The sequence below is a fragment of the Ornithorhynchus anatinus genome, chromosome 1, assembly GCF_004115215.2.
Source record: "Ornithorhynchus anatinus isolate Pmale09 chromosome 1, mOrnAna1.pri.v4, whole genome shotgun sequence".
Lineage (NCBI taxonomy): Eukaryota > Metazoa > Chordata > Mammalia > Monotremata > Ornithorhynchidae > Ornithorhynchus > Ornithorhynchus anatinus.
In genome coordinates, this window is record NC_041728.1 from 56,447,346 (window position 1) to 56,462,553 (window position 15,208).

At 50.5% G+C, this 15,208-nt stretch overlaps 1 protein-coding gene across 3 annotated transcripts in view; it reads right to left on the bottom strand.

Moving 5' to 3' along the window:
* Positions 1 to 14,952, bottom strand: part of ATG2B (autophagy related 2B) — an 80,619-nt gene extending 65,667 nt beyond the window's left edge. For all 3 annotated transcript variants that reach the window (XM_029073318.2, XM_029073327.2, XM_029073311.2), the window contains exons 1-2: positions 14,770 to 14,952; positions 3,366 to 3,528 (exon numbers count right to left, since the gene is read on the bottom strand). In XM_029073318.2, the coding sequence (XP_028929151.1) occupies positions 3,366 to 3,528; positions 14,770 to 14,931 (325 nt within the window). In that variant the 5' untranslated portion in view covers positions 14,932 to 14,952. The remainder of the gene's footprint in view (positions 1 to 3,365; positions 3,529 to 14,769) is intronic.
* Between the last annotated feature and the right edge of the window lie 256 nt (positions 14,953 to 15,208).

Sequence of the window (15,208 nt, forward strand, 5' to 3'; positions counted from 1 at the left end):
TTCACACAGTCCCTCTAGACTGTAAGCTCGGTGTGGACGGGGAAAGTGTCTGTTGATCATTATATTGTAACGTTCAGTACAGTGCTCTGCACACAGTAAGCGCTCAGTAAATACGACCGCCTGACAACACCAATGCGGGACTCCAGTCCTAACTACGCTGCGCGCACACAAAACGCTGCCTCGTATGCTGACGCGTTTGTCCTTCACAGTGCCTGGCATGTTTTCACTCTTGTCTCCGTCTCACCATCCTCACAAAACGTCTCCAAGTGAGCCACTCTTTAATTTCAGTTCCCAATCCAGAATCCTCAGCCGCTAAGGGAGTCGTATGATTTTTTTTTTTAAGATATTGGTTAAGCGCTTACCGTGTGCCAGGTGCTGTATTAAGCGCTGGGGCAGATCAATCAGTGGTACTTACTAAGCGTTCACGGTGTGTGTGCGCAGAGCACCCTACTAAGCGCTTGGAAGAGTGCAACAGAATTTGCAGGCATGTTCCCTGCCCATAACAAGGCAAGCTAATCAGGCTGGACGCCGTCCACGTCCCTCCAGACTGGAAGCTCGCTGTGGGCAGGGAAGGCATCTGTTATATTGCACTGGCCTTGGTATCTGATGGCCGGTTACTCTCTCCACCTTCAAAACCTTACTGAAGGCACATCTCCTCCAAGAGGTCTTCCCTCACTAATCCCCCATTTTCTCTTCTCCCACTCCCTTCTGCATCGCCATTACACTTGGATGGATACCCTTCATTCGCCTCTCCTTCGGCCCCGTAGCACTTACGTACATATCCCTAATTTTTTTATTTCTATGAACGTCTGTCCCCCGCTCTGGCCTCTACGCTCATTGTGGGCAGGGGATGTGTCTACCAGCTCTGTGGTCTGCACAGAGTAAACGCTCAATAAATATCACCGATCGATTGACCGACTGCAGAAGTCTCCGGTTCACGGCAGCCGGCCTAACCCCAAGCCTCTTCTGCACCCCACCATCTGTAGTGCCTGATCCTTAACTTGATCTGTATCTCGATTCCAAGTGCTGGAATGCAGCAAGGTGCTTTTGGTGCAAAAATTATTTCACTGCAAGGAGACTTTGTCTCTCTGAATCGCTGGCATCTAATCGCTCTCGGTGATTTTCCCAGGCTGTGCCCAAGTAACTCAAAATACTCTGCCTCCGAGAAGGCCAATCAATCAATCAATCATATTTATTGAACACTTACTGTATGCAGAGCATTAAAGTGCTTGGGAGAGTACAATATAACAGAGTTGACAGACACGTTCCCTGGCCAAAAGGAGCTTAGAGTCAACTTCAGGTACTTTTGAAACAAGAGATTAACCATAAAATTTCAGGGAAGCAGTGCGGCCTCGTGGATAGAGCACGGGCCTGGGAGACAGAAGGTCCTGGATTCTAATCCTGGCTCCTCCAGTTGTCTGCTGTGCGACCTTGGGCAAGTCATTTAACTGCTGGGTGCCTCAGTTACCTCATCTGTGAAGTGGGGAATAACAATGTGAGCCCCATGTGGGGCAGGGACTGTGTCCAACCGCATCTACTCCGGCGTTTAGGACAGTGCCTGGCAATCAATCGATCGATGGTATTTATTGAGCGCTTACTATCTTCGTAGCACTGTCTGAAGCACTTGGCAGAGGGGAGAGTACAGTACAACAGAGTGAACAGAAACATTCCCCGTCCATAATGAATGGACAGTCTAGAGGGGGGGGACGTAGTAAGCGCTTAAATACCATAAAAAAAGAGAAATTCTTGAAAGTACAAATTCAAATTTGGAATCAATAACCTGAGTCAGAGAAACCCTCAAAATACCACGCGGATCCATCGCCTGCCTAATCTCCTCATACGGGGAACATCTTTGACTTCTACCGTACGTTCCCGAGAACAACGCTCGACGGGTATCAGCCGGTCAGTAAAGGCTGTTGGCCCAGCTGTGGATCCCAGGTGGAGGAAAGAGTCCTCTTCTGGGAATGGCGGGTCCCAAGTTCCAGTCCAACGGAGGGGCATCACGTGGGCTTGGATGTCTAAGCCTCTGCCCTTCCAAAATGGACCCGGGAGAGGCAAGGGCTGGTTCGCTCCGGCACCTTTACCCCAATTGTCGGCCTATTTTAAGCGCCGACATAATGGGACAGGCCGGGGTGACCGTGGGTTTTGTGAATCTCCCTCTCCAGCGGGGTGGGAACGCAGGTACAGGGTAATTATAGTTTCCAAAATATACGCAAACTGTGCCACTGAAAGAGAGCAATCCCTAAGGAGTGGAACGGAGCGCTCAGCAAATAAATAGTCCTAAGTGTGAGTCAGGCAGAGGGAAGGAACAAACAAATAGGCCACAGACCCTTCAAACCCACAAAAGCGGAAAGCGCCTGAAAGTGGAATTTTTGCCTGGTGAACTAAGTCAACATTTGTTGAGTCCCATCCCACAGGATTTAGTATCTTAAAGGAAAAGTTTCGCTTTCCTTGTTTCATCCATTAGGCAGCCCTCTTAAATTTACACTAAGCTCGTTGTGGGCGGGGAACGTGTCTACCAGCTCCGTCATACTGTACCCTCTCAGGCGCTTACTACAGTGTTCTGCACCCAGTGCGTGCTTAATATAATTGAATGGACACAAAAAATGTGATTCCCTAGGACTTCCTAATGGCTTGAGTAGGAACCCTCATCAGTCCTGGAGTAACAGCAGGGCAAATATGGGTAAATATGGAAAGATTAAAAAGGGAAAAGGTCTCAGACCCAGTAGGAGCACATAGTAAGTGCTCAGTAAATATGACTGAATGGAATTTATTGAGCCCTTACTGTGCGCAGAGCATTTCATAAAGCACTTGGGAGAGTACAATAACTGAGCTGGTAGATATGAAGAGCAGCATGGAATAGTGGACAAAGTACGGGCCTGGAAGTCAGAGGGTCATGGGTTCTAATTCCGGCTCTGCCACTTGTCTGCTCTGTGACCTCGGGCAAGTCACTAACTCCTCTTAGCCTCAGTTACCTCATCTGTAAAATGGGGCCTGAGACTGGGAGCCTCCCGTGGGACAGGGACTGGGTCCACCTCGATTTGCTTGTATTCACCCCAGCACTTAGTACGGTGCCTGGCACATAGCAAGCGCTTAACTAATACCGTTATTATCATTAGATTTCCCCCGCCCACAATGAGCTTACTATCTAGAGGGGAGGCAGACATTAAAATAAATGACATAAAGGTTGGGGGGGCTGAGCGTGGGTTGAAGAAAGGGTACAGATCCAAGTGCGAGGGTGACGCAGAAGGAAGAGGGACTTAGGAGGTGACGGTGTTTTCCAATATTGAGATTCCAATACAGAAGAGCATACGCACCGAAGAAAAACGACAATATTACCGCCATTACTGGCAAGTCACACCCACCTACTCGAGGTCTTGGCCTGAAGACCATCTCCAATCCTTTCACTTCCAGGGCACAGTTATCCTGTAGCAAGGATCCCCAAGGAACGGAGAGAGAAATTGATTGAATAAATCCTTCCGTGACTTCTAGAGGCGCATCGGCTGACTCCAGGATTTCATTGAGGCACTACCGAGAGAACGCAAACTCATTTTAGTTATCGTGAAAATACGGCACACCGGTGTTAACAGAGTTGACACGGTTAATCTGACTTTAACCTACCCGGCACGTAACACTGAAATCATCTGGTGCGAACTCTTAATTCTACGCATACCGAATAAACACTGGGGTCAAGTTAGGGGATTCACTTTTAATGTACTCTGCAATGTAAATACCTTCTCAAAATCTGCGAGTGAAAAGGTTTGCTGCTTACGAAATAATACATCAAAACTTGAGCACAGGTAGAAAAGGTGATGAGATTTACAAAACAGAAAGACAACATTGTGCAAGAGTATTTAAAAAAATACAAACCAATCATGAAAGTGGGCTGTCCAACCACCTTCTTTTGAGGTGGTGTGGGCCAAAGGTGTAATATTAAAATACACAGCAACACCTTAAATGAAACCCTCATCCTGGAAAGCCCCGAGAGAGGAGAGTAAATATGGGTTCTGGCCCAAAGAGATTCGAGCCAAATGGCAGCGCTGGCCCAAAGGTTTTCCTTCCTAAAGTCCCACACCTGACCTGACTTCCACAACAAAGGGGAAGGGTACACATTTCCAGCGTTGTTACACGTGCATGGTTGTAGCTATGTGCTGCTGGGATCTCTAGTCCCAAAGAGGGCAATTAGCCATTATCGCCTGGTCACTACACTTGCCTACAGAAGGCTGAGGCTGCCCAGGCCGACGTTCGCAGAGAATTTGGGACTCTACTAGCCCCGCTCAATCCGACCAAACCAAATGTCAGGTCCCGCCGGGGCTCTTTATCCTGCCACGGAGGACTTGTGGTTACGAAGCATTCGAGTCATTCATTCAGTCGTATTTACTGAGCGCTTACGGGGTGCAGGGCACTGTGCTGAGCGCTTGGGAAAGCACAATACAGCACTAAGGAGAGACAATCCCTGCCCACAACAAGCTCACGGAAGCAGAGTGGCCTAGTGGAAAGAATATAATAATAATAAGAATAACGTTGGTATTTAAGCGCTTACTATGTGCAGAGCACCGTTCTTGGGTAGATACAGGGGAATCAGGTTGTCCCACGTGAGGTTCACAGTCTTCAGCCCCATTTTACAGTTGAGGTAACTGAGGCCCAGAGAAGTTTAATGACTTGCCCACAGTCACACAGCTGACAAGTGGCAGAGCCGGGATTCAAATCCATGACCTCTGACTCCCAAGCCTGGGCTCTTTTCACTGAGCCACGCTGCCGGGAGTGAGAGGAGCTGGTTTCTCATCCCAGCTTTACCTCTTGCTTGTTGTGTGACCTTGGCCAAGTCACTTGACTTCTCTGCGCCTCGGTTTCCTCATCTGTAAAATGGGAACTGAATACACCTTCTCCCTCCTACTTAAGGTTGGAAGCTCCATGTGGGACAGGGACTGTGTCTGACTTGGAGATCTTCTATCTAGCTCAGCGCTAAGACGACTGGAAAAATTGGTGAAGAGACAATAAAATGTGGAAGGTGCAGAGAGAAAGGCAGTATTACCATAGTGAATGGGATTTTTCTTAATGTCCAAGATGGATATTTGGAGGAATGAATATGCATCATTCTGGAGGAATCCAGGCTAATTGATTTTCCCTTCCAGGCTACCGTTCTAATCTGATTCTACAAGGTAACGCCTACCAGAGGATCTCGGTCCCACTCAGGTCACACCTACCAGCCAATCTTGGTCCCACTCTGTCCTGATATTCTGAGGTCAAGGAGAATTCCTCGGGCTGAGCCCATAATCCTAAAGTATTTCCCATTTCTGATTCACACTTATTAAGACGCAAAAGGTTGGCGTTTCAAACCAATCGACGCCCCGAATCAGATCGAAAAGTCAAATGCCGTGATAACTCCGTAATAAAGAAATTTTAAAATAGGGCAAAAAGTACTTTGTCTCTTTCAATTAGAGCATTAGCTAGGTTAGGCTGCAACCCAGTGAACTAAATTTGCTGCAATTCTCTCATTACTATTAAAGTGACCGTTTTCACTTAACCCAGTTTATTTCCTGACTTTAAAACACAACAAGGGACGAGTAAAACATCAAAAATGCCACATAAATAAAAACCCACGGTGAACAAGCAATAGAGAAATGGAAACACAGGCTCTTTTAACTTCATGTGATCATCTTAAACGCTACTTCTTTGCCTCCCAAATTTATGGAACGATTGTCTACACGGAACACCAAGGCCCTTGAATAGAAGTTGTTTGAACCAGGTGTCTCCCACACCTGCAGATACATAACACTAACCTGAGCAACGACTTTTCCCTCTTCCGCTAAATCCTCATCAAAATCATTCCTCCTAGGACATGTGTCCTAGTCCACAAAATTTATATTCTGCTCCTCCAAGTACAATTCCTCTCCCTAAATTGTCCAGGCTCCTTCAGAAAGCAGCTCAAAAAGAATGCTGGTGGCAATATTTTTATAGCGCGTGCCAGTCCGAGAATGGGGAGTGTAGGGAGTGGGTTAAGTTTAGTGACCCGAAGTGCAACTTTAGGCAAGACTAACAGTTTCGAGACTGTGAAGTCGTTGTGGACAGGGACTGTGTCTGTGATCTTCTTGTACTGTACTCTCCCAAGCGCTCAGTACAGTGCTCTGCACACAGTAAGTGCTCAATAAATACGACCGGCTTCCTCCAGTGTTATTGCTAGCATCTCGGGGGAGACCTCCAGGCTGAAGCGGCAGGAAAGAAGGGGTGGAGGCGGATGAGGAACTACCCCTTACCCTTCTCCCCTTTCTCTGACCTCGTTGTCCCCTTAGGGTTTCGCCCCTCTCCTTCCGAGCCCTCAGCGCGAGACCGACAGCAACGAAAGGCCTCCACTCGGCACATCCTCTGGCGTTATCCCAGGAGCCTGAACAGAGGAGGGTGCAGCCGACAAACCGAGCAGGTGGCTTCTTCTACAGCAGCAAAGACGCTGAGGTAGCAACTGAGCAACAGGTCTGGGGTGGACATGTCACTTCTGGCATATACGTGGAGCTGACTGCATTGGAATCTAAAAAATGTGAATTAACTCACACTGAAGACTTATTTATCTCAGGGAAGCAACCCCCCGGCCCCCCAAAAAGCCTCTTCGACATCAGTGAATAAAATATAATCGACAGGCCAAATGACCCAGCTTCTAGTTCTCGGGGCAAAAAATGAGGCTGTCCATTCATTCATTCACTCACTCGTATTTATTGAGCACTTACTGTGTACAGAGCACTGTACTGAGTGCTTGGAAGGGTACGGTAGAACAAGAAACAGGGACATTCCCTGTCGACAACAAGCTCCCAGTCTAGAGTCGGGGGAGGCAGACATCAATACAAATAAATGAAACGACAGAGAGGCACATAGGCGGTGTAGGCTGGGAGCGGGGAAGAGCAAAGGGAGCAAGTCAGGGCGACGCAGAAGGAAGTGGGAGGTGAGGAAAAGTGGGGCTTAGTCTGGGAAGGCCTCCTGGAGGAGGTGGGCCTTCGATAAGGCTTTGAAGCGGGGGAGGGTCCACTCGCCTTACCCCTTGCCAGAGAGCGTGATTGTGTACGAACTCATTTTGGTTCTTCATTTTCTAGGAGCCTCTTCTTCCCTAGCCAGTGTGACTAAGGAAACTAATGGGGCTCTGTTACCGCATTACAAGACGAAGATTCACCCGGGGAATGTTTAAGGCACTTTTTACGATCCCTTTCTCCACCCAGGTTTTGCAGGGCATTGCTAAATCTAGCTAGGCGGACGCCCAGGGTACCCAGTCAATCCTGAACTGCCTATATTCTAAGTCGTCCAGTTGCATGAGTGAGACTGTGGGCCCCAGATTGAGACTGTGAGCTCCGAGTGGGACAGGGACCGTGTCCAAACCGATTTGGTTGTATCCACCACGGTGCTTAGAACAGTCCCTGGCACACAGTATGTGTTGAACAAATACAAAAACAATTATAATAATGATGGCATTTGTTAAGCGCTTACTATGTGCCAAGCGCTGTAAGACTCTCGTTTTGGGGTGAGGATAATCAGGCTGGACCCAATCCCCGTCCCACGTGGAGCCAATAGTCTAAGCAGGAGGAAGAACGGGGATTGAACTCCCATTATGCAGATGTGGAAACTGGGACTTTCAGTGACTTACTTGCCCGAGGTCATACGGCAGAAAATGGGCGCAGCCAGAATTAGAACCTAAGTCCTCTGACGCCCAAACTGTGCTTTATCCATTAGGCCACACTGCTTCCCTCTCCCAAGTGCTTAGTACAGTGCTCTGCACACAGTAAGTGCTCAATAAATATCAGACTGATTGGTTGATTGAGAGTGGAGGGGTGTGATGCTGAAATATCCCAAGTCTAGACCCTCACTGCCACTGAAATCTCAACTTGTTTAAAATGAACCGGGGTGGGAAATTACTTGTCAAAATGGTAATAAAAAATGCAAGAGCTTGGACTTGACTTTATAGGGCTACGCGAAGTCTTTGAAGTATTTGAAAACAGACTTTTTGTGAGAATTAGATATTCACTTGCAAGTTCTGAAGGTTACAATTTTAAATAAGCAAATAGGACACGTGAGTAAAAGCGGGGGTCAAAAGTGGTTTAAGAAACCTCTGTGAGTTTAAGACCAAGTTAGATCTTCTTACATTTTTCCCTTCAGAAGTCATCATTTGGTCTCTCCAGTGTGTTTTCATTAAGTATAATTTTACAGAAAGCATTATACTCACAAAAGACGGACTCTCACAACAAAAAAGGCAGTCGAATAGGGTTGGTCCTAAGTTAGGATAGATTCATTACTACACAAATCACACAGTAAAGAGAAGCTGTTTTTAATCTATGGGATGTTCCCAAATGCGTGTTATATGAAAGGCTTTTCTTTCTCTCTACACACTACGTCAAAATTAATTTTTTTCCCCTGGACTGCAAACCCTGCCTGATTCTGGTTAGAACTCTGGTGCTTGGTGAAAAAACCCAACGGTTTCTTGTGCAAACAGGGCATTTAATTTTCACAGTACGACTTTACACCCTTAGCTAAGAGACACCTCACTCTGACCTATCAGAGCTGCCTGTGCCAACAGATTTGCCACGATCTATTCTAAATTGAGAGGGGTTATAATCACTCTATTCAAGTCAGAGTACTTCAAAGGGAGGCAAAGACTGGCGCTTAAGCCAAAGGAAGCTTCCCGGAGAAGTGAGTCACTTGTACAAAGAACACTATAAAAGGGATTGCTAGATGAAAATAATACTTGTGCTCTTGCTTACTTAAATGTATTTTAAATTGTAACGGTGTGTTCCAAAAACGCAATTGCAAGGGCTTACTGAATAGCTCTTGAGAAAACGCCCCACTGGTCGCCCTCCGGACTGTAAGCTCACTGTGAGCAGGGAACGCATCTACCAAGTCTGTTCGACTGTACTCTCCCCAACGCTTAGCACAGTGCTCTGCCCACAGTAAGCGCTTAATAAATATGATTGATTGAGGTGAGATCAGTGGGACAGGGACTGCGTCCAACACGACTGGCTTGTCTCCACCCCAGTGCTTAGTACAGTGCCTGGCACACAGTAAGCGCTCGACACCGGAATTATTATTCTTCTCAGGTGCTCTCAGAGGCGTTATGGCACAAGGACACTTTATTTTGAAATCTCCGTTAGACCGTGACCCTCATGCGGGATGGGTTTGGTGAGCGCTTACTATGCGCCAAGCACTGTAAGACTCTCGTTTTGGGGTGAGGATAATCAGGCTGGACCCAATCCCCGTCCCACATGGAGCTAATAGTCTAAGTAGGAGGAAGAACGGGGATTGAACTCCCATTATGCAGATGTGGAAACAGGGACTTTCAGTGACTTACTTGCCCGAGGTCATACGGCAGAAAACTGGCGCAGCCAGAATTAGAACCTAAGTCCTCTGACTCCCAAACTGTGCTAGCCCAGCGCTCAGGACGATGCTTGGCACCTGGCAAACACTTAATAAATGCCCCCGTTGTTATCGTCATTTACCGGTGTTATTCTTATCATCATCATTATTATTAAAAGGTCAAGCCCGGGCAGCAGCACGTAACGCCCCGTTCACAGACACTTTTTTCTAAATCACGCAGGGGAGTACGAAGAAAATCAACTCTGTTGAACGAGTCTCCTGAAAATGGTCAAAGGGCTGATTCATCGCTTTTGCAACACCTGTTTGGATAACCTTTTCTGTCTTTCGCTGCGGAGAGACTTAACTCAACGGAACGGCACGAGCCCCGCGCCGGTCGCCAGGCCCGAAACCACGCAGGGTGGTCCGAAATCAAAGAGGAGATCAAGGCACAGACATCACCAGGGCCTACGAACTCTCCTCGGAAAGGCAACACTGTTTCACGGACGCTGCCTGTCACGTCCCGGGGCACTAGACAAATGAAAACTAGCCAAGAAAGCCTGGCATCTCAGTGAAACCTGTCATTTCAAAATATTCAGAGAGAACCTCTCATCTGGAAAATGGGGATTAACTCTGAGCCGCACGTGGGACGACCTGATGACCCTGTCTCTCCCCCCAGCGCTTGGAACAGTGCTCCGCACAGAGTAAGCGCTTAACAAATACCAACATTATTATTATTATTCTATTGTCTGACCGCTGCAGAGCTCTCTGGATCGGGAAGTCCTATGGGAAGGGGTGATTGTACACTCCAAGCGCTCAGTTCAGTGCTCTGCACAGAGTAAGCGCTTAACAAATACCAACATTATTATTATTATTATTCTATTGTCTGACCGCTGCAGAGCTCTCTGGATCGGGAAGTCCTACGGGAAGGGGTGATTGTACACTCCAAGCGCTCAGTACAGTGCTCTGCACAGAGTAAGCGCTTAACAAATACCAACATTATTATTATTATTTTATTGTCTGACCGCTGCAGAGCTCTCTGGATCGGGAAGTCCTACGGGAAGGGGTGATTGTACACTCCAAGCGCTCAGTACAGTGCTCTGCACAGAGTAAGCGCTTAACAAATACCAACATCATTATTATTATTTTATTGTCTGACCGCTGCAGAGCTCTCTGGATCGGGAAGTCCTACGGGAAGGGGTGATTGTACACTCCAAGCGCTCAGTACAGTGCTCTGCACAGACTAAGCGCTTAACAAATACCAACATCATTGTTATTATTATATTGTCTGACCGCTACAGAGCTCTCTGGATCGGCAGGTCCTATGGGAAGGGGTGACTGTACACTCCAAGCGCTCAGTACAGTGCTCTGCACCGAGTAAGCGCTCAATAAATACTACCGAATGAACGAATGAAATACGGAAAACTGTCTCTAATACTTCTAAACCTTAAAACCGTCTCTCAGGACAAATGACGATTAAAGGCTGGGATTTTTGACTCCATGCGTTCCTTTAAAACAACCACCACCACAAAAAAACTAACAAAAAGTCATTCTGTAGTTTCTCATCTAGTCTTTAGGATCAGCAGCCCTGGTCCACGACACGGCCTAGAGGATAGAGCACGGGCCTGGGAGTCAGTAGGGCCTGGATTCTAATCCCGCCTTGGCCACTTGTCTGCTGCGTGACCTTGGGCAAGTCCATTCCCTTCCTCTGTGCCTCCATTATCTCATCTGTAAAATGGGGATACAGACCGTGGGCCAGGGACTCCATCCAACCAGCCTGGTTTGCATCTACCCCAGCGCTTAGTATGGTGCCCGGCACAAAGCACTCAACCGTGGCCTGATAGAGCAAGGGCTTGGGAGTCGGAAGGTCGCGGGTTCTAATCCCAGCTGCGCCACCACGTGTCGGTTGCGTGACCTCGGGCAAGTCACTTCACTGCTCTGGGCCTCAGCGACCTCATCTGCAAAACGGGGCTTGAGACTTTGAGCCCCACGGGCGACAGGGACTGTGTCCAACCTGACTTGCCCGGCGTTTAATACAGTGCCTGGGACCCACTGGGCGCACGGCGTGGTGGATAGAGCACCAGCCTGGGAGTCAGAAGGTCACAGGTTCTAATCCAGGCTCTGCCACTCGTCTGCTGTGTGACCTTGGGCAAGTTACTCTGCTTCTCTGGGCCTCCGTTCCCTCATCTGCGAAAGAGGGATTGGGACCGTGAGCCCCACGGGGGACAGGGCCCCGTCCAACCCCATTTACTCGTATCGAACCCAGCCCGGCGCTTAGGACGGTCCCTGCCACGTAGTAAGCGCTTAACCAACACCCTCGTTATTATGAAGACCTGGCCCAATTCATTCAAAAGTCTTTAGTGAGCTCCTACTATGTGCAGAGCACTGTACTAAGCGCTTGGAATGGACAGTTCGGCAACAGATAGAGACCATCCCTGCCCAGTGACGGGCTCGCAGTCCAAACGGGGGAGACGGCAAGGCGAAAGGGAACAAAACAAAAACAAGACAACAAATAGAATCAAGGGGATGTACACCTCACTGACAAAATAAATAGGGAAATAAATAATATATACAGATGAGCACAGTGCTGGGGGGAGGAGGGGGAAGGGGGAGCGGAGGGAAAAGCGGGGAGCTCAATCTGGGAAAGGTGATGATCCACAAATACCAGTAAAAAAGAGACCGCTTCTCATGCCAGGCATCGCTTTGAGCTCTCAAGGGGTCGTTTGTTCATTCAATCCTATTTATTGAGCGCTTCCTGGGGGCAGAGCACCGTACTAAGGACCAAGCGAGTCACAGTCAGAGCACTGTACTAAGCGCCTGGAAAGTAGCCTGGTTTAGCGGAAAGAGCCCGGGCCTAAGAGTCGGAAGACGTGGCGTCTAATCCCGGCTCCGCCACTCGTCTGCTGTGTGACCTTGGGCACGTCACCCCCCTGGGCCTCAGTTACCGCGGGGGACGACCCGATCACCCTGTCTCTCCCCCAGCGCCTAGAGAAGCAGCGTGGCTCAGTGGAAAGAGCCCGGGCTTGGGAGTCAGGGGTCGTGGGTTCTGATCTCGGCTCCGCCACTTGTCAGCCGTGGGACTCTGAGCGAGTCGCTTCACTTCTCTGGGCCTCAGTTCCCTCTTCTGTAAAATGGGGATGAAGACTGGGAGCCCCACGTGGAACAATCTGATTACCTTGTATAATAATAATGATGGCATTTTTGAAGCGCTTACTATGTTCCAAGCACTTTTCTAAGCACCGGGGTAGAGACGAGGCAATCGGGTTGTCCCACGTGGGGCTCACGGTCTTCATCCCCATTTTACAGATGAGGTAACTGAGGCCCGGAGAAGTGAAGCGGCTTGCCCAAGATCACACCATCAGACAAGTGGCGGAGGCGGGATAACAACCCTCGCCCCCTCTGACTCCCAAAACTCTGCTCTTGCCACTAAACCACGCTGCTTCTCAATCTACCCTAGCGCTTAGAACAGTGCTTGGCACATAGTAAGCGCTTAACAACTACCATCATCATCATTATTATTATTATTAGAAGAGCGCCTGGCTCCGAGTAAGCGCTTGGCAAATACCGTCATTATTATTATTGTTAGAAGAGTGACTGGCACAGCGTAAGCGCTTAACAAATACCGCCGTTATTAGTATTAGTATTAGAAGAGCGCCTGGCAGAGAGTAAGGGCTTAACAAATACCGCCGTTATTAGTATTATTATTAGAAGAGCGCCTGGCACAGAGTAAGCGCTTAACAAATACCGTCGTTATTAGCATCACTATTAGAAGGGTGTCTGGCACAGAGTAAGTGCTTAACAAACACCCTGTAAGCACCTAACAAATATCGTCGTTATTATTGCCAGAAGAGCGTCTGGCACAGAGTAAGCGCTTAGCAAGCACCGTCGTAAGCGCTTGACAAATACCGTCGCTACTATCATTGTTATAAGAGTGCCTGGCACAGAGTAGGCGCTTAAACACTGTAGTAAACACTGTACTACACTGTAGTAATGGCAGGATACTGCCATTATCGTTATTATCGTAAGAAGAGCGCCTGGCACAGAGTAAGCGCTTAGCAAATACCGTTTCGTCGTCATTATCGTGAGAAGAGCGCCTGGCACAGAGTAAGCGCTTAACAAATACCGTCATTATTATTATTATCGTGAGAAGAGCGCCTGGCACAGAGTAAGCGCTTAACAAATACCGTCATTATTATTATTATTATCGTGAGAAGAGCGCCTGGCACAGAGTAAGCGCTTAGCAAATACCGTTTCGTCGTCATTATCGTGAGAAGAGCGCCTGGCACAGAGTAAGCGCTTAACAAATACCGTCATTATTATTATTATCGTGAGAAGAGCGCCTGGCACAGAGTAAGCGCTTCACAAAAATCGTCATTATTAGAGGAGTGTGTGGCACAGAGGCAGCGCTTACCAAACACCGTCGTGGGAGCTTACCGAACACCGTCATCGCGACTATGATTATCGTTGTTAGAAGGGCGCGTGGCAGAGGGTGAGCGCTTAGCAATCGCCATCACCGTCCTTCCGCCGCTACTGACGACTGGAGGCCGGTGGAGCCGCGAAAGTGTCCTGGCAGCGGCCCTGGCACCTCGGGCCCACCGCCCCCCCCGCGGGCCGGCCCTCTGACCTCAGCCCCCTGCCCGACCTCTGCAATTCGCTACCAGGCTGGCCCCCTGCCCCCTGTCCTCTGCTCCCTGTCCGCTGATCTGTGCCCCCCGCCACCTGGCTGGCCCCCTGCCCCCCGTCCTCTGATCTGTGCCCCCTGCCACCTGGCTGGCCCCCTGCCCCCCGACCCGATCTCTGCCCCCATCCTCTGATCTGAGTCCCCTGCCCCCTCATCCTCTGATCTCTGCCCCCTGCCATCTGGCTGGCCCCCTGCCCCATGATCTGTGCCACTTGCCCCCCTGTCCTCTGATCTGTGCCCCCTGTGCCCCATCCTCTGATCTGTGCCCCCTGTGCCCCATCCTCTGATCTGTGCCCCCTGGCCCCTGTCCTCTGATCTCTGCCCCCCGTCACCTGCCTGGCCCCTGTCCCCCATCCTCTGATCTGTGCCCCCTGTCCCCCATCCTCTGATCTGTGCCCCCTGTGCCCCATCCTCTGATCTGTGCCCCCTGGCCCCTGTCCTCTGATCTCTGCCCCCCGTCACCTGCCTGGCCCCTGGCCCCCATCCTCTGATCTGTGCCCCCTGTCCCCCCGTCCTCTGACCTGTGCCCCTTGCCCCCTGGCTGCCCCCCGCCCCCACATCCTCTGACCTCTGCCACCTGGCTGTCCCCCGCCCCCCATCCTCTGATCTGTGCCCCACCCTGCCCCCGAGAGGGTTGCTAGGAGGGGTCAGGCCTGACCCATTTGCCTGCGCCCTGTGTGTGTGTGTGGGGGGGGAGGGGTCCGGCCTGAGCCCCCCCCCCCCCCCTTCCCCGGGGTGCCCCGTGTGCACGCGTGAGTCCTCACCCATTTGTCCAGGGGCACCTGTGCGAGGGAGCCGGTGCCTTGGTAGAGGTCGAGGCTGAGCTGCTCCAGGCTGAGCTTCTCCTGCAGGAAGTGGCCCAGGTACCTCTGCAGCAGGTACCTGCAGGCCCGCTTCTTGATCGATTCCGAGAAGGGCCAAGGCATGCCGCCCCAGGCCGGGGGAGGGGGGGCGGGGGGGAGCCCCCCCCCAACCCCCCACGCCCCTCCCCCTCCCCCTCCCGGGGCCGCCGCTGGGCGCCGCCTCCCGGAGGCCCTCCGAGACCCTTCCCGGGACGGGGGCGCGGGGGGCGCGGGGGGCGGGAGGGGCGTCCACTACGCCCCGGGGGCCCTGCGGGCGGGGAGGCCTGGACGCCACCTCGGGGAGGAGCCTGCCCCTCCCCCGCCCGGCTCCCCCCCTCCCTGCCGGCCCCGGCTGCGCATG